The sequence below is a fragment of the Triplophysa rosa genome, linkage group LG12 (assembly GCF_024868665.1).
Source record: "Triplophysa rosa linkage group LG12, Trosa_1v2, whole genome shotgun sequence".
Lineage (NCBI taxonomy): Eukaryota > Metazoa > Chordata > Actinopteri > Cypriniformes > Nemacheilidae > Triplophysa > Triplophysa rosa.
The window spans coordinates 11637954-11664194 of NC_079901.1; the positions used below are offsets into that span (position 1 = coordinate 11637954).

General features: G+C 38.5%; 1 protein-coding gene across 1 annotated transcript; it reads right to left on the reverse strand.

Annotated features, from left to right (window-relative positions):
- Positions 1 to 9535, reverse strand: LOC130562807 (probable G-protein coupled receptor 149). The gene is made up of 4 exons (XM_057348071.1): positions 8242 to 9535; positions 7787 to 7970; positions 7038 to 7477; positions 1 to 2273 (listed from the first exon to the last, which is right to left on the reverse strand). The coding sequence occupies exons 1-4, from the start codon at positions 9184 to 9186 to the stop codon at positions 1659 to 1661; spliced, it is 2184 nt and encodes a 727-aa protein (XP_057204054.1). The 5' UTR covers positions 9187 to 9535; the 3' UTR covers positions 1 to 1658.
- Positions 9536 to 26241: the final 16706 nt, after the last annotated feature.

Consider the following 26241-nt stretch of genomic DNA (forward strand, 5'->3'; position numbering starts at 1 on the left):
AATAAATCTTTAATGAGAACATTGAATAGATGAAAATATTTTGGAGCATTATGCCTCAGCTATTTTGCTGTTTGACAACAAATACAACAAGATCTGCTATTCGAAATATACAAGATGAAAAACAAGTTTAATTTGACATTTATTAAATAAATAACACTGTCTGTCAGAAATTATAAATAGGTATTCATTGAGCCTGAATGATGTTAGCCTTACATTTAATTTTCACATTTTTAAATAATTGTTATACTGATGTGGCAGAGCTAAAATGGAAGTAAGCGAACTCATCACAGTCTGCATTTTTCTTAGAATCTCAGGCATCTATTGAATCATGCACGAATGCTCCATTTTCAGAGCCTGTTTTAAATGCGAGTGAGTGGCCTGGCTCAAATTTCTGATTGCAAATGCAGTGCATTGAAAATGGGGAGGGGGGAATCCTAAGTGACTTTAAAATGAGCATTCATTTGCACACACATTACCACCTAAAATAGGCCTATGCATCACATTCACTTTTACATTTCTGGAATGATCCATTGGCATGATCTCTCTCTCTCGCACAGCAGTCAGATTCAGGAATTTAGATAAAGCAGCACATGTGCAGCCTTTTAGTACAACAATAAAGATGTACATATACGGCAGCAAGCATACACAAAGCGATCAGCATTTATGTTCACATATAATGTACTAAGTTTACAGTTAAACGCACTCAGACATACACACACAAGGTAAAAGCGATGTGGTTTAAAAAAACGTAACGCTTCGCAATGTACACATTTGGCATCTCTTTTTTCAGTATGCCATACGGTCTATGCCTGAGCTAGAATACTAAAATGTATTTATTTTACTTCCGAATCTGCACACACCCTCGCAAGCGCTTCCTTTGTCTGTCTCACAAGCACCACATACACATTAATTGTCCTTCTCCATTCGACTCTCTCTCCTCAACCCTCTCTATCAATGCACTTTCATTTGTATTCAATAAATGACAGAACATCAGATATGATTGACTATTTCTGATGCCTCAATAACCTTTATTTCAGTCTATACGTCACTCGCAGAAGCATAAGGACTTCAGCTTACTCTCCAATACTTTAAACCACGGCAGTTCGCTTCTCACGGCGAGTCTCTGTTGTCATCGTAACCTTCTGATCTATCTTCCCCGGGGCTTGAAACTGAGGGTATATCTGAGCAAACTCACTTTCTGTCCAGCCTCCCCGATTCTAAGATTTGTCGTACCCCGAAGCACATTTTATCTGTACTTTCTCATATAAATCACTTCTTTCTCCAAACCCCCAGCCCTTGCTGCATGCTAACCTTGAAGATGTGGTGCTCACACTTAAAGGCAGTTACAAAATCGGAGACCCACATCATGCTTCGAGCTTATTTTTATACCTCTGCTTGCTTAGGTAAAAAGCCTGACAGCATACAGTATGTCTTGTGATTCTTTAAACATTTACATTTCTGCATTTTATCCAAAGGGATTTACAGTACAGTTGTCCTTTGAAGGAAAACCAATCTTTGGGTGTGGATGCTTTCTTCTACCTGCAACTTTCTGTTTATTAATATTTGTCCTAAACCATCACATGCCAACATTCCATCCAGTACCATCAATTTTCCGGGCCATCTCAGCCAATTGGTGTACACTTTTGTATCTGCTTGTGTCAGTTCCCCTGGTCACCTGCCTGCCTCCTATAGGCTTCATTGAGCAGCTGTATTTCCTCCTGGTAACCACCAGCCTCCTGGTGCTGTCTCCTGCTGTTCTGCCTATGTGCTTCTACTGTGTCTGGAATGTGGATGTTAATGTTGTCCGCATCCGGATTACTGGTGGGGATCACCAGCGAGTATGAGGCTGTTTCGCCTAGGTCACACGACACAAACCGATTCTCACGGCGAGAATACCGCAGTGAGGGCGAGCGTGCATGCATGGACGACTGGCTGATGTTGGAGACTATAGAGACACTGTCCATGGCTTCCTCATTGTCGCAGATCTCCAGAACCTCCAGGTGGATTTTAACGTTGGTGTCGGCGACTCCAGCGCCTACGCCTCCTCCGCCTCCTCCGCCCCCATTTCCAGAGTTGGGTTCTTCAGCACTGGGTTCGTGACCCACCGATTTGGAGCGGTACACCTCCACTTTCTTTGCATTGTTGGGGGAGATCTTTAGACCGTCACTGCTGACTTCGTAGGTGGATAGGGACAGGGTTTTGCCAGTGGGGGCATGGAGGGATACCGTGCCCTGGAAAGCACATAGCGGTATGGCCAACCCAGCTGTGGATCTCTGTTTGGAAATAAAAGACACGAGACAAAATGCTTTGAGAGTCAATCCAAATAAAATTGAGAACTTGGGTTTAAAGGGATCGTGCACCCAAAAATATTTATTCAAGATCATGTGGTTCAAAACCTGTATATGACTCTTTCTGTAGAACACAAATGATGATATTTTGAGAAATGTCTCAGTGGTTTTGTGTTCTTGAAATGGAAGTCAATGGAAGCTAGTGTTGTTTGGTTACCAGCGTTCTTGAAAATATCTTCTTTTGTGTTCTGCAGAAGAAAGTCATAAAAAATGACATGAGGGTAAGTAAATCATGACAGAATTTTTGGGTGCTGCATTACATTTTTATGTAAATTCAATTTTATTTAAAGATCAAGTGTGTTTTTGAGTTAAATGCTTTTCTGTATTACTGCATACACTCCCTAAAAAGAGTGCTTCAAAAGATTCTCCACACCGACGCCATGAAATAACCATTTTTGTCTCATTAAACGTTCTTATAAGAACCATTTCTTTCTTCCATTTGCTAGATGCAAGTCAATTTAAAAATGAAATTAAAATTTCTTGGTATGCAATAACAAATTCTATTAATCAGTGCAATCATGCTTTATGAGTATAAAAACCAGCCTCACGGTACACTTTTGACCAACATGGAGATGCAAAATTGTTCAAAATCCTTTCATTTTAAAGGTCAAAAAGCTCTCAATTACACACAAAGTCAATGACATTTAAAAAAGCAGGCTGATGAATGCGATTTCATATTGCCAGACATTTGCTCTGAGTTAATGAGCCCTGTGTATATATCAGGCCCGTTGAGAACAAAAGCTCTGGTCAAATTAAGACAAGGACCATCAACACCCATCCTTCCATTGTTCCATCTGTCCCAAGCAGCTCACTATGGAGAACTTCAGCGCGGTCCACATGATTGCCTTGTCATTATCATTATCATGCCCCTTTTCAATAAAGTGATACAATCGGCATGAAGTCTGTGCATAATAGATTGAAATGCCGCGCTTGACTGAGGACTCTGAATTATTCAAGCATTTTGATCTGATTTCACTTGACTGTTCAGCGCAGAAGCTGGAGATACAGCTCTCTCTCCCTTCTTTTATTTCCTCTCTCTTGTAACATTAGAACGGCTGAGAAATGAGATGTCAAAAATATGATGTGTGCCTTCAGCAAGCTTTGCCCAAATACAGTGTATAACATTCAAATGCTCATCAGAGGTCATAAAGGACCATGTGACTGGGGGATGACTTGGGTGTGAATTCAGCCAATTGAGCATTACCACTGGATGAGCTAGAGGCACTGGGGTGATGAGGAATGATAACCACATCATCCAAACCACAGAGTCAGGCAGTAAAGGAGACAGGAAAAATGGCAAATGCAAATAAGGCTCAGGCTTTATGATGTTTGTGATTACATGTGCGAGTGGCCTAGTTTCCCACAATTCTCTTGTGAGTTAAGTGCAGATGGTAAAACACATGGAGACATACAGTGGTCTTCTTTGGACACCTATGTATAAATATCATTAGAAAAATATAAAAATGAATAGAGTATATAATATTAAACAAAGTGGCATCTTCCAACATATGATGCTAAACCTTTGCTCAAAAACAACTAACAAAGATCTCTTAACCAGCTGGATGCAAAGGTGATTTTCCAAGTGTTTTTTTACCTTTGATTGAACAACATATCTATGTTTCATTTATAATTTCACTTTTTTAAATAAATTGTTTGTTAGTTATACAATTCTGACTTTTTATATTTTTTTTAAATGTATGCAAATACATTTAAGGGATAATGTGTATGTGGAATACCTTGCTTATAAAAGCAACCAATCTCTTCTTTCAAAACAACTCAAAACAAATTTACACGAATGACCTCTTGCTAGCTCACACATGACCTGTGTTCACAAAATACTCTGAACTAGTCATCTGCCCCCGGTTAATCAGAGCCAGCGGTGTTCTGACCTCCTCCTACTCTGGATCATCATTACTGAGGTCTAGACATAACCCAGCTTCCTGTCTTCAGTGGCAAAATTATACTGACAGCAGAACTGCAATAGCGTGATGGGTTTGTCCAAGTCACAAGAGAATATTTCGTATGCTGTTTCTGTTCCCAACACACTTTGAGTTTAAAGCAACCCAACAGCCTGTTTGCAAGCCCCAATTACTCGCAGTTCCAAAGTGGCAGCTTGCAGTAGAACTCACTGGATGAGGAGGAGCAGCCTTTGTCGTCATAAATCCTGTATTCCTCAGAGCAAGAAGGTCTTAGTGAGATGAAAAAGACTTATTTTGTTTTCATTATACTTTTTTGCACCACCACATGAAGCACTTTATTGCTTCAACAAAAATGGTGCTCAACAGTACCCAACAGCGGTTCTTTGGCGCGTGAAGAGAATGATTAAAGAACTATACAGATGCTTAAAAGATTCTTTGAATGGCAGTGGTGCTATAGCACTTTACCACCCAAAGAACCGCCGAATAACCTATTTTTTGTGTGTGTGAGTTTGATGTAGTATGAAAAAATATTGCAGCTTTTAGAGCTGAAAGCATCCTCCCTAATCCAAAAAGACCATCTTTTGAGGCCGAGCAGCAAAAACAGCTTGTTCTAAAACTGTTCAATTTCTGATGTCAGAATCTAGTAATTTTTCATTTCACATGCAGAGAAGGCATTTACAAAGAAATCTTGGAAAAACAGCAGCAAGAAAATGGCCCATTTAATTCTAAGGGTTTGATCACAAACTGAATTACAACAGTTTTAGTACTATAGCTTACATTTACGGTAAAATGATACAAAATAGCTTTAGTGTAGCATTACTAAACAATCTATAATCAACTCAAAGATATGAAAAACTACGAATTCTGTTTGTTTTGCTTGTTAACTAAATTCAAATTCAACCAAATACTTTTAAAAGTACATTTTTTATTAATGTTTTATAATATGCAGTATAGAGTGAACAACATGTGCAGAATTAGTATACTGTATGGCAGTTAATGCAATTACTGTTATTTATTTGGATTTTAGCCTAAATTTGTTCATCTTAAAATAACTGTAAATCCATAATTCCAGTGATAAAGACAATCACCTTAATTCTCTAGTAAAGGGAATCACTTTTAATCAAGTAAAAAGTTCATTGTGTGAATTTAAGAGCTATTAGCATGTTTGATTAGGAAATTACATTAATCAGAGTTGAAGTCATACAAAACACAGCGATGAACTCTTGTGGGCCTGCCGATTTACAGCCAAACTCCAGTGCTACTCAAGAAAAGGGGTGAGAAGAGGACATAAATAATAAGAAGCTTTCTCGTCCCTCCCCTGGCATGAAAACCTGGTTTTAATGTGAGTTTAGTATTAGATTTAGTGTGAGTGTACAAATGATTGCATGTTCATCTGAGTAAAAAATCAATATGAACAAGAGATGAAAAAATGCACTTGGTTGTAAAAATGTATTTAAACAAGGCAGTGCCTTCAGGGTGCCTGCAAGGCTAAAACAGTGATCAAACTAATCTTAGTGGAAAGGGAAAGTGAGATCAATGCTAGTCTTCAGAGCCCACAATCCTCAATAAACCTTTAAAGTAAAGTCAGGAACCGTCTCTGCAAATTTGCATTAAAAAAGGAATTGACCCCTAAGCAATGCTAAAGCTTGAAGTGGATGTCAGAATCGAGAGATCCCACCTTAAAGGGATAGTTCACCCAAAAATGAAAATTCTGTCATTCTGCCTTTAACAACCAGCAAAGCAATTCTCAGCAAAACAGCATTCAATCATGTCAATGTGTCTAGTTAAGAGTCTCTCCCTGTCTCCACCGAATACACAGTGTTCCTGAGACAATAGAGACTATCTTGTTTTGCTTTAATTATAACAATGTACTTAATAGTTTGTTGATTTGGGGGTTTGTTATGCATTTTAATAATGCCTTAGCATGACCCTATTATGCTCATATACTGTAAATCTCTGTTTTAAAAGTGCGAAACCATACATGCTCAATTTAGTTCATCTGCAAATGTTTTACTTCAGCAATTTTTTACTAACAGCAGTCCAGATCCTGCACAACAGTTATTAATTTTGTCTATAAGACAGGCGTGCCTCTCTAAGCTTCATGATTTGCTCGTGCAAACGTTAAATATATCAAAGCTACTACAGTCAATTCAACTGTCTAAAATTATTCAAATATTAATAATGATTTAAGCAACCTGTGGCGGGGAACATAGACGCATGTTGTTAATTTAAAAGTGCCAGATGAAAGTAATTGTCAACATCATGACTGCACAAGGGGCAAAGGTGCCTTGTCAAGAAAGTTTAATTACTTTTTTATCATTTGCTTGACTGTGTTTATCAGTAATAACAGAAATAAACTACGTTTAGAAGCACGGTTACAAAATAGTAGTGCCAGATGACTGCAGAGCGCATGTTCAAAGTACATAGAATATCAAATGTATATTCATGTTGGTATCATAAGGTTTTGAACAACTTTTATACGGTTTATAGCAAAACTGTGAAATCCAGATTCAAGTCTCAACCTAATTATATGAGCTAACAATCATCAAAGTTTGATTTCAATCATTCATTTCACTGTGATTTTGACCCTTGACATGGCCTTACATCAATATTAAAAATTCTAAAAAAGATGATATGTTCTTTACATTATGTAGGATTATTTACCTGTGTTTTTACAGGAGGATCACACATAGTTTTTAAAGTTGAAACAAAAAATCATCAAACAAATAAATCCCACCCCATATAGGCGTTGATTTGTTTTTCATCTTACCTGTCTCGGAGTCCTTTCTGATTTACTCCTACACCACTCCCAGTCCGTCAGCTCGATTTTATGACACTCCTCGTGGGACAGCCTCCTCTCCGGACCGTCGAATACGGATGAGTTGTCTAGGTTAAGATCCTCCCGATCGCTGGCAGACACCTGAGGAGAAATACTGCATGGTCCGTCCCGTTCTGCGGAGCTTTGCGGCTCGCCGTCCGCTCTCTCCTCGAGCAGCATCTCGCTGTGGGGGGAGCTGTCCTCCGCTGGCGTGGTGCTGAATTTACCGATCTGACCGCTGTCCAACACTTCCACTCTACTCTCTGAGAAATCACAACTGTATAAACTGTTAAACGATGGTTTCTTGATGGAAGGAGACTTGGCGTTGGAGATCTTGTAAACATTGTAGCCTTGCTGGAAAGAGAGGTTGAATTCAAACCTCCTTTTCTTTGCTGTAAAAAACACATACACGGTGTGAAAAGGTATGTTCACTTTCTAGCCCCCCACACAGGATGAAAATCCTATTTGATATGCATTTATTTCAAAATGTAGCAGTGGCAAAACCTACGACCTTTTTAAATGTCACCGTGCCCTTTTTTAGGTTGATGGATTATAAGGGCAAGAGTGCATACAAGAGAGTCGCCAAACCTTGAATAGTCTACTGTACATAGCTTATAACATCAATTATCACAATCGGCCCATGTCACTATAGGCTCATTAGGCCATTGCAACAATTATCCGTGATCCCGATTAATACCAACCGGTGGAGAGCTCGGATCCCAAGCCCTGACGGCAGTTGATAAAGCAGCCACATGGTAGATGGATCCAGCGCTCTGAAAGCACGAACACAGGGGTGACCGCCGCGGAGAGCAAGGTCAGGAAAAAACAGAGAGTCTCCAGGGACGAGTTGTGCATGTGAACAGTGTGACTCACCAAGATCTGGGTCTGCAAGGGCAACATATGTCAGGCATTAATAACGCCATTCACTAAACATCATTCTTGTATGTTTAAATAGAACGACGCATTACGAGAGAGAAGTGAATTTAGGCAGATTTTAGGTCAACCTATGGCTTCTTGCCTTGTCTGATCTCTAACAGACAATACACGTATGAAGACTGTTGTGTATTGACACAAATGGTTATATATGGATGTAAAGTGTTCTATGATTTTGGGAAATGTGCATTGCTGTTATAGCTTGACACTCAATGTGGCTCACCATCATTGGCATCCACAAAACCATTCGAGCCATGGCCAGAATCATGGAGAAGCGCTTCTGGGAGAAAAACACAGGAGAATGTCTTTCACTTTGGACCGCATCCTTTTGAAAATGACCAGTCGACGGGGAATACGACAGGGTGTATGTCTCCGTTCTGTTCTTGAAACTGTCTGTAGTCGAGTTGAATTCATTGTAAGCTCCCAAACTTTTCTCCAAGCTGTCCCGTGACAGCGAGGGGATCTCGCATAGCGGAGCCGACCCCGCAATTTCAAGGTAGCTCGGATAAAATGTTTTCAGGGCCTCCGTGGAGCACATGAGCTGATACATGAGAGGAACACAGCAAACTATCAGCCCGCAAAAACACAGCGAGTAAACAGCGAAGAGAAGCAGCACGTAGAAGCTGTCGTTCTCCGGGAGACAGCCGAGAGACGCGGGAGCGAAGCGACCCCAACCGCACACGGGCAGGACGCTGACCACCAGACTGACAGTCCACACTGCGATGACAGCCACAAACACCCCGAGGGGTCGGTTGGGGGTCTGATATACTCCAAAGCGCTTCGTTACGTATAAAGTGTACACAACAATGAGACAGGCTTTCATATTGCTTGACAACCCTTGAAAAATATACAAGAGTCCGGAAAAGGTGCACATTGCCCCCGACCGGTTTGCGTCCCCGCTCCTCCATTGTAGGATCATGAAGAGAGTGAGCGGAACTACGCTGATCAGGTCGTCTATGGACAGTGAAGCCACTAGAAGACACAAGGAAGACTTACTCCTCATCCTGAGCAACGATATAAGCGAGTACAAACCTCCCATGAATGTGACACCGGCAATCGCAAAAGACAAACCGAAGAGAATCTGCCAGTTACTCCCAACCGGGTCCACGTCCTCAAGCTGGTCGGTTTTGTTAGGCAAAGGTGAGGCATGTATCGTCGACATTTCCATTTAGTCCAACTTTTCACGTCTCATTCCCCCAAACAGGATTCCGCGATCAGACCGAGATGGTGGAAGTTTCGTCCAGCGACTGCGCGCCACCAGGTGCAAATACTTTCCCAATGCGCGGCGTGTTCTCCATTGGTCTTCAGACACTTGTGGTCAACACACCAGTGTTTAAAAGAGCCAGCGAGTATTTTCAACAAGGATCCTGTTTCGAACGGACCAATTTCCCTTCTAACTGTTACTCGAGATGGTTACATTATTATTCCTCCTCTGGGCATGTGTGGATAAATGTGCGCGGTCGATTACTATAATTCAGTGTGCGCCTCGCGCAGCAGATAGCTTCAGTGTGAATGAGCTCTCGGAGTGAAGCTGCTAGTAGAGGGGTGGAGCCACCGTCCTTCTCTCTTCTATCACTTCTGGGTGAGCTTTGCATAAAACACATTTAACATTGCAGTGTATACTAAACTTATCAGTAGGGGCAGCTTTTGGAATAAATGACCGTAATTCATACAAAAACGTGTGAATATATTTTAAATGTTCATAACAAAACACAAAACCGCCTTTTTTAATTTCTCTTATCTATAAGTGCACAACATCATGTTTGGTGTTACATAAATACATTTTAAATCTGTCAATTCAAGGTGAACAAATCAGTATTAGCCTGGCTATTTCTTTCAGACTAAAAGATGCATCAACTCCCAGAACATTGTATGGTTATTGGAAAAATGCTCACATTCTGTCAAGATGTATTATACTGTGAATTTTTCTTTATGAGTCAAACGAATATCACATCACATACAGGATCAGACATGCAGTTGCACTTATCTTTGACGCAAATAACTATCAAGCATAACATTTACATATTTGGCAGACACATTTATCCAAAGCAACTTGCAGTGGAATTGGTTGTGCATTTTTATCATTCCACACATCCCCATGGAATTGCGTACATGACCTTGGTGTTGTTAGCATTGTGATCTACTAAGCCATGGGAACACAGTTTTTTTTAGATACATTAAGAACACATTGTCTTTTGAAACATTCCAGTATCTGTCTTTTATCATTTTACCAGGACAACAAGAGTGGATGCAAAATGCATTTTATATTTATTACTTTAGCAGACGCTTTTATCCAAAGCGACGCAATAATAAGGATTTAGCGTTTTGCCTTAGAGTCAATAATAAACACAATATGCAAAGCTAAGTTTAGGAATAATGAAGCTAAGAAAGAGATGAACAGCACAAAAGTTTTGTAAACAATGCTAACACAGTTAAGCAGAATGTACCAACAGAAAGTAAAAGACTGTTGAAGATGTGTCAAGGGAAGTATTTTTTTGCATATATACCATTGAAGTCAGAGTTTGGATGACAAGTCAATTTCATGACCTCTACTGCAGACGCCCAGCTGGAAGAAGTGGCAGCAACATTGATCAGTGACTTAGAAAGCTTGTGCAAATTAATAGGATTGATTTGTAAATTATTCTGCATGAGACAATGTGAACATAATCTAACCTTGGCCAACAAAATGGGGGAAAATGGATTATCTAATGCACATATTGGTTTAGTGTGAGAGAGTACACGTGAAAGCAGGAGAAAGAGAATTACTGTAGATGTAGTCATGAAGTAGATCATCATTGAATTTGTTGTTTGTCAGTCATTTAATTAAAGCAGATTGACATGATGTGTTTTGTCAGGTTATGTATTCAAGGGTGCTGTGTGTGTGTGTGTGTGTGTGTGTGCGTGCGTGCGTGCGTGCGTGCACAGCCTTGTCCTCTGTTTCTGACATGCTCAAGGTTTAATCTTGATTCATGAGTTTTTTGGCATTAGCCATCAAGACACGCTTAGAAAAAACTTTCAATCATGAACATATTATTTATTTGAAACATCTTGATTTTAAAGTGCATTTTGATGATCTCTGTAGATACAGTTCCCTTTACCTTTTTTGTCATCATTCATGTGCTTGAAAAAAAAGCATGTTATGCATATATTTTGTGCACTGAACATAAGGGATCAAACAAAGATTCCTTTCATATTTTATGTTCAATGTCTCAAATTTCATATGCAAAATGTCTTAGTCTGTTCACTGAGCTAAAAAATACATGTGCATTTCTGAATAATGTGGAGAGTGCTGCTTCAGTCCACCTAGCTGTAAAATATTTTTTCTATATTAGATTATGTACAGTACATAAGAAACTGCCTGTCATGTCTTCAAAAGTGATTGGATGCACTGGATGACATCACTGCAGCATCAGCCATTTATGTATCTTTTTTTTTCCGCTCCACTTTGTGGTATCTTGAAATCCTATTGGATTGACTTAGAAGACTAGTTCTTATCATCTGTTTAGAAAATTAATTTCCCCCAGAGTATACAGTATTTGATTCATTTACATTTAAGTGAATTTGGATTTTCACAATTCACTTTAGTGTGATTTACTGGCTAAGTCTGTAGGGAAGGTAAAATGGGTTCAGTTCAGTTCTGTCCCTGCCATTAAAGACACAATTTCACCCACAGATATGATTCATCCCCACGCCCTCTTTTGCCTTGCTGGATTCTGAAGGTTATAGGCATTGTGAATCTGTACAAAAGAGAGTCAATGTGTAACAAAGAGGAACCAAGCAGAGAGTAGTTCCGAATGCAATTTAGAATTTAATTAAATAAACAGAGCCAAAACAAACCAAGGTAATCCTCGAGCAACACAGGAACGTAAAAACAAAGACTGACCCCAAACAAAGGAAACACTAGGTCTTAAATACACTGGGATAACAAGGAAACAAGAAACACCTGGGGAAACTAATTAACATGAAAAACTACAAAAGACTACAAACATGGTACGCAAACAGGAAGTAACCTAAAACTCCAAAATAACAGGGGAACACAGAACAGACCATAACACAACGTGAATAAGAGTGTGAGCAATGTACTGTATATGCACGGGTGGCTGGCCTAGAATAATAAAAATGTGTAATATTTAAATAAAAACTTTCAATACACTAGAATGGGAGATCTGAATCAAAAAAGTGGGTTCCAGAGGTGTACTTTAGATTTAGATTTTGCTTGTTCCATGATCTATACAATAAAAAATGAAAACTAGAATAACACATCAAATCACGAAAAATCAGATTTTTAGATGACACTTGTGAATGTGAGCCCTTACATGCAAATTTCAACTATGATGAAAAAATTACATTTTACCAAAGGTTTTCATCATAGTGATAGGGCAGATGTCAATATTTGGTGGTTTAAATACCTATGTGAAGATATTTCACCCTTAAAAGTGTTAAAGCATTTTTATGTGTGTTTTTAAAGCATAGTTTTCCATAGTCAGGTAAGTGAATTGTCACATCCATAACGGTTCATATTGATCATAAATGAAAATTAAAATATAGTAACTATTTAGTTCTATAAAGAACCACCTCTACTCCATTTGTTGGGTATGATTGCTTGTGGTTTGTACATTTCAATTCACAGAAATCCTACAAAGTATAGCCTATGTTGTCCTTAAAAACATGCATCCTTTTTGTCACGTAATTTTTCCCTCTTAAAATAGATAATGTGTGTCTCTGATGTCTGGACTCTATCATCAGGGGTTTAGTAAAATAGAAACAGATGATTCAATATATTGGCTATAAATGCATTCTCTGAAAATTATATTTCAAGTTTTGACTGAAAATGTCACACAACGCTGTTGTGTTTCTCACCCACAATGCTGGAATTGCCCAACTGTTTTTCACCCACAGTATTATGTTGTATATCGATTATGTGTAATTCCCAGTTTGTTGTAGGAGCAAACTCATCCATGTAAACCAAGGTATCACTAAATACCAGCAGGCATGTGGGTATTACAGCAAGTCTTACTCCTTTCATGTTGCTGTATTATAATTTGCTTACATTGTTGCTATTTTCGAGCAACTATTTGAGCAAAAAATATAGTTTAAAATATATCATATTTAATATATTAGACAACATATTACATATTTTTTATTAATCAAACAGATCAACATCTTTCCTTTCAGGTTGTGTGTATAAGGGTGTTTCTATACTCACAGAATATCACTTGCTTCTCCAGCTTAAATGACAGCAAAATAAAGGTCCTGCAATTTTATGAACATGGACAGGGTGTTTTTGAATCTGTGATGCAGAAATCATACCTCTGCCTCCATCTCTCTCTGTTTTTCTGCTCCTTTATGTATTCAGCAGCTGTATTCAAAGCTGTCAATGCTCCACTGAATATGTGAAGCCGTCTAAAACACTTAAGAATATTATTTCATCATTCCATCTCTCTCATTCTCTCTCTCTTTCTCTCTCTCGCTCCATCACTGCGTGATGATACGGACAAGGCTTTGAAAAATGATAATTGGAAGATACATCACATCAGAAAAAATCACACCTTAGGCACTTATCATCTATATGCCATTTCTCCAGTAGGTCTCTCTATCTAGAGCTGACGCTCACACACACACACGCACACACAGTAAGAACATTACTCAGAGTCAAGCTCACACTGGCTGCCTGGTTGCATCTGGATTCACTTAATCAAATTCTAGATCACACTTGATGGGTTGGACTCCAGTTGATGAGCACCGTGTCCTGGGTATACTAAATCCCTCTGGTGGTTAAATTCAATTTAAACCAGTGGGGCAAAATGCATCTCATAACCTCCTGTTGCTTTGCCCCCGTAGCCTGAAATGGGGCCACGATTCTCATCTAACAACAAGTCTACAGTCACCCCCCCCATGGCCAAACACAGCAGTGAGCATGAGTAAAGGCCTGAATGGATGGTGAAGTTGAACCAACTCTCCACAGGGTAGCATGTTGTGCGAGCAACATGACATTCCAAGAGATGGGAAGAAAAAGAGAGATAGTCCATTCGGCTTATTTGAGCTTACAGGGCAGTGCTTTACATGAAATATTCACCGTTCCAGCAGTCTTGAATATACTTGCATGCCACATTTTCTTTCCAAAACAGATTGAAACAGATGGTTCAGACCTGGAACCTCTGCAACATTAACACCACATGAAGAGTGCCAGAAGTTTGAGATGCCCTGGAATGCAGCCAGCCAACTACACCAACCTGCAAATCAATTATTAAAGTGCGAGCAAAAGAAAAAATAAACAGAAATGATTGCAAGTAGCCTATAGGACAAAATGTGATGAAAGAATCTAGATATTAGAAAATAAAAGATGAAAGGATAGCTCAAAATAAAATTGACAGTAGACACACCACAGATTCAAGTGACCACATGTTCACGGTCTCAGACAGGGAGGCATCTGTCTGTTTACAATGAAGTCTGCCAATGCGTAAACAGTGCGTCACTGTCGGCACAGCATGGGGACTGGGAATATAATGTCAGCCTGTGTGTGAGTTTGTGTGTGTGTGTGTTTGCACTATAAAAAGACGTATTGGCTCAAAATAAAGGGGCGGGGTCTAATATATGCTATATGTGGTAAGAACATTACCAGTGAATATCTGATAGTGACACAGCCTGAACATTGTGACCCTGTCAATGAAATCCCGGTTAAAGTCTCATAATGTGATTATGAGACAACAAGCTTGTCTCAACAATTAATTTCACTATGATTTCAATCTTTGACATGGCATTTCTAAGTCAATGTTAGAGATGTCAATGTTATATTTACACAGAAATGTTCTTATAGAATGTACATATGGAATGATTTAATTTAGAAAACAGTAAATCAGAAAGAAAATCGACTTTAGCTTGGTTTTCACAGACTGTAAATGTAAATGTACAAACTGCCACATTCTGAGTGTGTAGGGTAGGCTTTATGTTGAAGAATCCTTATTTATGAGGTCTGAAGGGTGTTGATGTCGCATGATCTCTTTGATCCAGTTTAATCCAGTGTGATTGAAAACGGGCAAAAACAGGTCTTTTTACAGATGCTGTGGCAACAACCATAATGCACATGCATTCATCCTTGACCACCCACATACACAAACATCTCACCCTCCTTCTGTGTGGGTGTGTGTTTCATAAGAATCCTATCTCACGTAAGGTCAGTCTTTATGTTCGCTCTTTCATTTCCAAATCTTCTGTTTTATTCCAATTCTTTTTCCTCCGTCTGCTCCGTCTCATTTAAAATTCCCTCTCGAGATAACCTAAAGTCTTTATTCTTTCATAAAACGTGTTTATCGATGAAAGATCTCTAGATGCACGGTGAAAAGATTACCAGGATTTTACAAGTTTAGCAGTAATTGTTCTGTTACATGGGGCTCTGGTACGAATACGCAGAGCTTAGTAATTGACTTCTAAGATCAATCATATTTCGCTATGTGTGGCAACGTTGCACAGCATACAAAACAAGTGCTTGAATGCAAAACGAGTAACAACAACAGCAAAATATAAATAACAAAACTGCATACGCAAAATGTATTTATGCATGCTGGGAACAACAGCAGACACAGATGTTGCTACTACAATGCTTTGCTTTATAAAAGCCACTACTGTCAAAAATGACTGTGAAAATAGCCAGCATTATACAGCACATATAAAATTCAGCTCATAACAAGAGCGTATTTTGTATATTAGAGTAAGATAAAAAAGCAGTCTCGCTGAGCATCTCTCGGCAGCACAACACACACAGTTAAGATTCAGCGGTTCATTCCGTCTGCCCAGTGGGGATAAACGATATGGCGTTAAAAACATTTTTTGCACGGCAGCAGGGACAGTTCCGTTTTCAGCTAATAAAAGTCCTCGCCCCATGTTTATAACGCTAGAACACTGCAAATAAGCCTTCACCTTATCTGTGGTTATTATCTATGTACACTTTGGACGTGTGATACTCTAAATGACATTATAAGGGGGCCTTCTAACACCCAGCCTAACACCAATGACTTGTTTCTATGGCTACGGTAAAAGTCACTGAACTCAAACACAGGAGTGTTTGATTGGGAGGACGGGTGACACACTATTCATTTAATAAGAATGATGAATGAATATGCCATCTGGCACAACCCTCTCAAGAGTCTCCATAACACACGTCTGAGGTCAAAGCACTAGAATAAAACAATAATCACAACCTATGGAATAACCTTTCACATTTATAAACAAAAGTGGTCCACTTGCAACCTACTCCTTACAGCATGATATTCTGTTACCATGGAAACTATCATTTAGTCAAACACTTTGAGGCCTGTGAACGCAAGTGCTAATGAATTTGACCAATTTGTGAGGGGTCATGGCTTCAGAATTCCGGCCTTGTGAAATGTTGACCTGAAACGTTAAACTTCTCATGAATCTTCACCTTAATGATGTGAGATGAGACTGACTGCATGTTTTTTTTTAATTGAGGTTGAAACATCAAAAGTACGTGAACGCCAACATTGATCTCATTTTGTTCTGTTTCTGCACACCTGATTTTATGGTTTAGTAGAACAAAATATTAGAAAACTATTTTGTGCTAGAATAATGCAAAAGAGTTCTGTGTTGTTGCTTTGATTTATATTGTGGGCGGTTTAGTGAACGTGCTGCCGTAAACACAAACATAATAATATCACCGTTCACCACATATCCCGTCACTGTCAACCATCATTTGAATGGGATCACAAATATTCACTCAATCGATGAACTTTAGGATTGTGGTAGATGTGTTTATATTAAAGAAACAGTTTACCCAAAAATGAAAATTCTGTCTTCATTTACTCACCCAATCAAGTTCCAAATCTGTATTAATGTCTGATAAACACAGAGAAAGATTTTTGGAAGAATGCTTGAAACCAAACAGTTCTTGGCCACCATTGACTACCATAGCCATATCTTCATAGATATTTTGAAGAATGTTGGTAACCGAACAATGGCGGTACCCATTGACTTGCATTGGTTTGTGTCTAAACAATAAAAGTGAATGGATACCAAAGTTGTTCGGTTACCAACATTCTTCAAAATATATTATTTTGTGTTCTGCAGAAAGTAAGTCATATATATTTAAAATGACATGGGGGTGAGTAAATGATGACAGCCTTTTTAATGTGTGCAGCAGAGGGATAATGACACTGAAATGCATTACCTTCAACATTACCTATATGCATTCGGCAGACAATTTTATTCAAAGTGATTAAAAGTGCATTCAAGATATACATTTTTTATTAGTACTGGGAATCAAACATATCAATCAATGCTTTACCAAGTGACTTACTAGAAAACATCAATTGTTAAATTCTTTCATTACTGTATACAGGGAAAACATTTAGAAATACTATATAATTCGGTTATGAGCTGCACCCAAAATGATTTTAGAAAGCTTCAGGTCTCATTGTCCTTTTTAGTTGCTATTGCAGCAGAATTGATTTTGATAAGTGTTTGGTTCAGTACTTTCTGATTCATCACGTACCTGACCGTCAGTGTCAAGCACACTTTCAGTTTCACATCCTACAGTCCAGAACGCTTGTAGACACCTCTCTCAGTCATTTACAGACGTCAAAGGGGTTAGAGCTCCGAAGGTCACTTCCCAGATCTCCCATGTGTGGAGACCACATCTTACGGTTATGCCACTAGATGGACCTGTTGTACTAAACGTCAATTCTTCCTAGTTTTTTCTCTGTCTATCTGTGCTTTAAAATGTTGTCTGTAGAATGTTTAAAATTGTAACGATCTGAAGTCTCAACAGATGCTGTGGGTAAACTCGGATGATGTGGTTAAAGAAGAGAACGAAAGACATAAGCAAAGAAAGAGAGAGAGAGAGACACCCATCCGAAAATGTCTATGAGACATGAAATTGATAGGGACATCCGCATAATGACACAGAGACCCCCGAGAATTCAAGCTTAGATGACAATCCACTCAAAGCTCACGCAAATCAACATAATGTATTCATGCTGCCTGTGTCGCTTAATGGAATCAATTACCATGATAAAAAAATAATTACAGTAATTAGAAAGAAAACACCCAGAATAACAAACATCCCAGAATATCGGTTACTTCTAAGGGAACTACCTGTACATTAAGCAAAGACATAAAGAACCGAATTCACGAAGCGAGAGTACAAGTCGTGCGTGGCCTGCATGGATTACGCGTGCACATATTCCCTCCTACGCATTTCACACCCATCCATCTGGCCACCTCAAAGCTCAGCTCACTGTAAAAACAAGTCCAACTCAAGTCCACGGGATTAAACGTCAGCCGTTACGCCAAGGTGAAAAGGTGGAGGGTAAGATGTGAGTGTTTAGATGCAGGTAAAAGATCTCAATTACAGATGAATGACAAGGCCGGTGAGGTTGAATCCCGAAGAGGCCACCAGCTTAGTCAACACGTGCGCTTTAGAGACGTTTACTGTGATCTCCTGGCGACACCAAGCATCAGAGCATGAGGCAGTGTATGACCTCCCTACATGTAAACATTTGTGTCCGGGGAGTATTATGTATGTATTATAAACACCTCTCAAATAACTTTAATAACATTACACTAATATATATACTGTATCTATCGTGGAGACATTTATGCCAAATGGTTAACAGCACATTTGGTGTGATAGGTTGTTGTTAAGTTATAATTGTATTTATTTATTTTATCAGTAATACATTAATTAAAGCCATTGAGTCATGCTCTTGTTGGGTTACAAAAGTCTAATAAGTTATCATTTTAATTTATATGATTTGGATTTGGTTTAGATTTGTTACATGTTTAGGCCATAAGCTTAGTAGTTTGAATTGTTTGGGTTTATGTTGAAATGTAAAGAGTTTTATGTGTACACCAGAGGGCAGTAGTTTGCATGTATTTTGCAGTTGGTTCTATAATATAAAAAAATATAAAAAAGTCTTAAATTGATGCTGAAGTAATGCAAAAATATTTAAAAATACAAAATAGTGAGCTGAATGACCTGTAAAGCCAATTTGACTCTATTCAATATTCAAGGCAGTAAAACATGACTGATCGATGCATATTGAACAATATAGGCTTATATATTCAGACCTTTAGACTACCAACGTCATTACAAAAATGTAGAACAACAGTAAAGTTGTTGATAAAAAACTCAAACTGTGTAATGATGTCCTCTTTAAAATCCAACGCAAATACCCATACACAATACACAAACAGGCACCGACGACATACCCAGAAACTTGCGTGCTAAATAAGTGAGGTTATGTTATTTTCTTTATTCTCACTCCTATTCCCAGAGCAACTCAGTGTTCACATGAACACTTCATTAGCATGATTAGTTTTATTTTCTGTAGTGACTTGATGTGGCTTTGATGTGAACTGTTACACTGTGGAATAACGGAATTTTATAGCAAACCTTTGACGGGCCAACTCAAGCAAAGCTGACAATGGTTTGGTTTGGTCTAGTCAAAGTATTAAAGTTACAGAAAAATATTGTAATTTCCCTCCAACATGTTTCTAAGCGGCATATTTCTCTTGGCAGTTATGAAAAGAAAATATTTTGTCAAATACACTTTTAAGTTATTAAGTTCATCATGTCCTTGAATTTCATGATGATCCTTAAACAGCTTTTGGGAATTTACACTGCGTTCCAAATTATTATGCAAATGATATCTTTCTCTGGTTTTCCTAATTTGTCGATGCAAATGACAGTCAGTATAATTTTTAAGTAATCAACAGTTAGGGTACATTTGGAATTTTATTGAACAAACCTCCCACTGACAACAGTATTTATTTAAAAAATGAAAAACTCAAAATGCACTGTTCCAAATTATTATGCACAACAGAGTTTGAAAACATTTCATAGGTTGTAAAAAACTGAAAATGGTCATTTGTTGAATTTGCAGCATTAGGAGGTCATATTTACTGAAATCAAAAGCTATTTCAATCAAAAACATCCTAACAGGGCAAGTTACATGTTAACATAGTATTTTTCCTTTGATATCACCTTCACAATTCTTGCATCCATTGAACTTGTGAGTTTTTGGATAGTTTCTGATTGAATTTCTTTGCAGGATGTCAGAATAGCCTCCCAGAGCTGCTGTTTTGGTGCTAACTGCCTCCCACCATCATAGATCTTTCGCTTGAGGATGCTCCAAAGGTTCTCAATAGGGTTGAGGTCAGGGGAGGATGGTGGCCACACCATGAGTTTCTCTCCTTTTATGCCCATAGCAGCCAATGACACAGAGGTATTCTTTGCAGCATGAGATGGTGCATTGTCATGCATGAAGATGATTTTGCTACGGAAGGCATGGTTCTTCTTTTTGTACCATGGAAGAAAGTGCTCAGTCAGAAACTCTACATACCTTGCAGAGTTCATTTTCACACCTTCAGGGACCCTAAAGGGGCCCACCAGCTGTCTCCCCATGATTCCAGCCCAAAACATGACTCCGCCACCTCCTTGCTGACGTCGCAGCCTTGTTGGGACATGGTGGCCATCCACCAACCATCCACTACTCCATCCATCTGGACCATCCAGGGTTGCACGGCACTCATCAGTAAACAAGACTGTTTGAAAATTAGTCTTCATGTATGTGTGGGCCCACTGCAACCGTTTCTGCTTGTGAGCATTGGTTAGGGGTGGCCGAATAGTAGGTTTATGCACAACTGCAAGCATCTGGAGGATCCTACACCTTGAGGTTTTCGGGACTCCCGAGGCACCAGCAGCTTCAAATACCTGTTTGCTGCTTTGCAATGGCATTTTTGCATCTGCTCTCTTAATCCGATGAATTTGTCTGGAAGAAACCTTCCTCATTCTGCCTTTATCTGCACGAACCCTTCTGTGCTCTGAATCAGCCACAAATCTCTTCACAGTACGATGATCTCGCTTAAGTTTTCGTGAAATATCTAATGTTTTCATACCTTGTCCAAGACATTGCACTATTTGACGCTTTTCGGCAGCAGACAGATCCTTTTTCTTTCCCATATTGCTTGAAACCTGTGGCCTGCTTAATAATGTGGAACGTCCTTCTTAAGTAGTTTTCCTTTAATTGGGCTCACCTGGCAAACTACTTATCACAGGTGTCTGAGATTGATTTCAGTGATCCAAAGAGCACTGAGACACAATACCATCCATAAGTTTAATTGAACAATATAAAATTAAATGTTTACGACACTTAAATCCAATTTGCATAATAATTTGGAACGCAGTGTATGGTTTAAACTTCTAAAAATGCCAAATTTGAAATATAAAAACGAAAGCATCAGCTAATCTAAATAATGTTTTATGTGTATGGGTGCTGCAGCTTTTTAGAAAGGGCGACGGTATGACAGCCTCAACTGTAGTGCATTCATGCAGAAACAAATATCTGTTGCTACAAATTCAGTCACTGCATCCCATCTCTGATCTGCGGTTTGTCACCCAAATCAGCACTTCATTAACGGAACAGATATCTGTGAGTGGCAATGTCAGAGCAGGAATGCACGGAGATAGCTTTCATCATCTTCTGCCTACTTAACATGCCTGCCGTGAAGACAGATCACCCACTAATGTGGTTTGGGTCTCTGGGACAGACCAACGGTGATGAAAACAGACCAAATATTCCATTAAAAACAAAGTACAGACTCACAGCAATCACCCTTCGTCACATTAGATGGAAATCACAGGTGGTGTTGGTGGGTGGAATGAAAAGTCTAATTGCACTAGAGAACTTTAGAATAAATTATGCAAGAATCAACGAATATGCATTTGAGTGGGATGTTTATTTTCTTTGTCCTCTAACAATAATGAGAGAGATGCCAAATATATGCTATCATGGTCACAAAAAGCATACAATACATATTGTCTATCTGTTTGTACTGTATTAGCTAGAAATGTGTTGTATTTATATATTGAAAGCAGTACTTTATTTCCAAACAAATATCTGTCTGAATTGCAGTCTTGTTATCTGTTGAGCATGGCTCGTGTGTGATGCTAAAGCACTTTTTGTTTGACACGTTCTGTAGAGCCTGCTAAATGCCCTGAATGTCAATTACATAATGATGAAACATAAAATTTGGAATACTGTATGTATGAATATCCCAAAATGGTATTAGTCAAGAAGATTGTTGAATTCTGACATTTCAAAAAAAGTAAAAAGCAAAATGCAGTTCATTTGCAAAACAAAACATTTTTAATGTTTATAATCCATATGTTCACTGTTGTCATAATTTAAAAACTGAGAGAATCTAAGGGAAATAATCTCTGTGTTGGGTGAACCACAATTATTGCTGTATTATGCATGTGTGTGTTTGTTTTCTTAACATGCACCAACCCTCTAACACTCTACATTCCTTTGACCCTGCGCCACTCCAGCCTCATACATATCAGACATCCCTGCTGTGTTTATATGCTAAAAAACATCTCTACATCACAGCGTGGTGCGCTCAGGGACAGTGGGTGAATAAGTCTTACTTTCTATTTATAGGGTCCTGCTGGAGCGTGTGTGTGTTTGTCTCAGTGTGCGTAAAAGCAATAGCACCGATGTAAATTCTAAGGAAATTGCAAAAAAATGTTTACCCGGTCCCCTAGGACTCTAGACTACAGATGGGGCAGGCAGGGGTAGACTGTGTGTGAAATGGGGTTGATGTCATGGCTACACAATCACTGGTTGACAGGATTTGCCAACAAAGCTACAACACTCATACTTATATGCACAAACTTCTTTGTTCAATCTATGGCACATAGCTGACATTTTTCTATTTATCAACAATTTTGTTTTTTTTATGTAGATTAAAAAAGCAATGTTAAAGGGCAGTTTTGCTAAGCAGTTGCAATAAATCTTGAAAAGCATAACTCATTCAATGAACATAATGTCAACCTCACCCTCATTAAAGTATAACAATTTTAATATATTCTGCTTTTACATTAAAGTGATATTTTATAGCCCATAAGCTTAATTATTATTTGGGCAATAGAGAGTTATGTGTAAATTCCTTAAGTGTTGCTGAATGACTCACTCCTTATGATTAGTTTTTATTCAGCACTTAAAACAAATTCAAAACATACAGTTTGTTTGAGGTGTTAACTTTCAATCAGTGACAAGGACAAAATAAATGTTTGCACTCAAACAAATACACCGGCTGCTCAGACATATGCTTACATCAATTATTCATTGGCCACTTTAGAGAGGAAACTTACACAGAGCATTAAAATGGGAAGTATGATAACAAATAGCTTTTTTTATCCACATTTACATTTATTCATTTAGGAGAAAAGCGACTTAACTACAGTTACAGTGATTTTTCTTAAAGGTCCAGTGTATGAAATTTAGTGGAATCTAGCGGTGAAGTTGCGAATTGCAAACAACGAATCACTCCACCCCCTCACTTTCGAAGCACTATGGTGGCTGACACAGAACTAAGATGTCGTCACATTTTCAATTCTTTGCCAAAGGGGATAATGTATTTTCGAAACGCTCTGCAGTTTGTCCGTTTAGGGCCACTGTAGAAACAACATTGTGAATTGCATGCAAGGGGACCCGTGGGGTTTGTAGATAGAAATAGCTCATTCTAAGCTAATAAAAACACAACGCTTCATTATGTAAGGTCTTTATACACATCTGAAGACAAAAAAATTACACATTGGACCTTTAAAGCAAAACTTTGTAGTTTTTTTACCTTAAAATAATGTCTCTGAAATTATTTCAGTGGTAGAACAACTCTTAACTGAAGTAATTCTACTGCCACTGCTACCTGAGCAGCCTCATGGCAGCTAAAACCACACTCTGCAAGTTCTGTGTTCTGGTCGGTACAGACAGCCCCGCCCACCCCCTGCCTGCGGAAGAGTGCGACGTGGTTTCTAAACAACGTTTCTGCATTCGCCGGTACCATCAGCTTAATAAACAAATTCACATATATTGCGCTGCCCACGGGTAAGCTTATACAGCAACAGTATTTACAACACTGGTCAGACAATTGCACTTATCAAACACATGGGGGTACCCATGAGCAGAAGTTCTAAAGTGTTGCTTTAAGAAGGCAATAATCACAAGAAGTGCCAGTAATAGCTTTGGTTAGAGCATGACGTTAGCAACGCCAAGGTCACGGGTTCGATCCCAGGGATTGTACATACTTAAAAAAAAAACAAATGTATAGTATAATGCAATGTAAATTGATTTGGATAAAAGCGTCTGCCAAATGCATGAATGTAAATATAATACAAAGTTTCAGATACAACATTAAGCCAGCATATTCAAGAAAAAATCTTACTGCACAGCCATCGGCACAATAATAAGAAGACTAGTTACATGGTGTATATTCCTTTCAAAAATCTGCACGTTAAGTCCATGTAATTGTGGTTTTCAGCTGAAAGATTCACCCCCACTATTTTTTTAGTTGTTTTACTCGTGTAGTGTTGGGAAGACTCCTGTAGGGTGTATCTGGTGTTGGTAAATTCCAATAATAGTAATTTCAAGGGAATGGAAAAATGCACTGTGAAATGACGGTCCTTGAAGCTCGAGGGTAATGATCTTATGTCAGCATGCTAATACCGAACAGACCATAGTTTAAAGAATGCCAATGACATGATGCCGGAGCTCCCTGACGCAAGGCCTGCACTATTAAAGTGGCAGATTTTCCAGAGGTTTGGAAAGTATTTCATTGTGCACAAAAGAGATGAATACATAGCAGTAAAGACAAGGAAAAGACAGGGTTAATGCGAAAGGTGGATATTGTAAAAGAGAAAAGGAAACAAACGTTCTGCAGAAAAGGAAATCTGATAATAGCCAAAGGGAAAAGATTTGGTCTTAATGGTGGAGGTTCTTTACTGACACACATTCTTATTCGTTCCCATCGGATGGTCAGATAACAGACCACATAAAAGTTTTCCTTATTACTCATAAAAAAACATATTACACCACTGCAGTCATTTAGATTTCTAAAATCCTCAGGAGCCAACTGACATCCTGCCTAATGTGCGTCATAAATGCCTAAGAGTGACTAAACCGAGCACTGCAGTGGGACAGGGATCAGGTAAATTCCAGCTTTGTTTAAATGAAAAGTTGGACACAGCCGTTTTTAGTGTTGTTCTGTTCAACACTAATGGTTTACAGAGAAATATGAGAACACAAAAGCCGTGGAACAAGATTTTAATGATTATTTATGTTTTGATTAATCTTAAATATTTTTTTTATGGGAACTCTGTTGTACCAAATTTACAAATCATATACCCCCATTCCATTTATTGTATGCGACTAATACCCAGTGCAGCATATGACATTTGATGGTTTTAACTGTTTAAATGGTTGTGACAGACTGTATGCTGCTGAGACTGCTCTATAGTTTTATTGCTGTGTTAAATGTGGCATGTTTGTGACCTCACACGCTTGTGCTGTATTTACACCTTCTGCTTTTAAAATGCAAAACGGGAAACCAGCAATGTCTGTAAAAGGGTGAGCAATGCTTTTCCAACATGTAAAAAAGTGGAAACATCTGTTTAAATTATAGGTATTAAAACCTGTCATATTTCTTTCAATATCAAGACAAATTATTCACAAATATTCATAAAATAAAGTGTGAATTTATGTTAACTGGGACACCTTATGTCCAGTGAAGTGGCGGTCCCAATTTACTTGAATTAACCCTGAATGAGTGTAAAAACCCCACACTGCAAATTTTCTACCTAGAAAGTCAAATTACTGTATCACTTTACAATAAGGTTGTATTAACAATTAGGTATTGAATTAGCTAACGTGAACTAACAATAAGCAATACATCTGCAGCATTTATTAATATTAGTCCATGTTAATTTCAGCATTTAATAAATTTTTTAACTAAAACATGAATACCTGTATTGACAGCTAACAAACTAAGATTTGCAATGCTTAAAAGCTACTGCTCATCGTTAGTTAATGCATTTATTTACTAATGTTAACAAATAGAACTTTATTGTGAAGTGTTACCCAAATAACATTACGTTTTTTTTTATCTTTAGGGGGAGGCTGGATCACTTGAAGGTTGTAATGCTGATTAAACCCATATGAGCATAACAAAACCATTGGCCAAACTCAGAGGTAGTTGACTGCTGAAGGTATAGCCTAGGTTTTTGGGCACTGAAATGTGTAAAGTAACAACGAATTTAAAGTGTACAGTCTCTAGAAGATACGCGTTTATGCCTGAAACACAGCATTTGCCTTCGTTTCCTTTAGTTGAGCGCACAGTCGCGCGCTGATCCTAAGTGGATCGAGCGCAG

Coding starts and splice junctions, on each gene's coding strand:
- LOC130562807 (XM_057348071.1), bottom strand. CDS start 9,186: ATGGAAATGTCGACGATACATGCCTCACCTTTGCCTAACAAAACCGAC. Junction 7,971..8,241: donor TTTTGTGGATGCCAATGATG/GTGAGCCACATT, acceptor TTGCCCTTGCAG/ACCCAGATCTTGGTGAGTCA. Junction 7,478..7,786: donor GGGATCCGAGCTCTCCACCG/GTTGGTATTAAT, acceptor TGTTTTTTACAG/CAAAGAAAAGGAGGTTTGAA.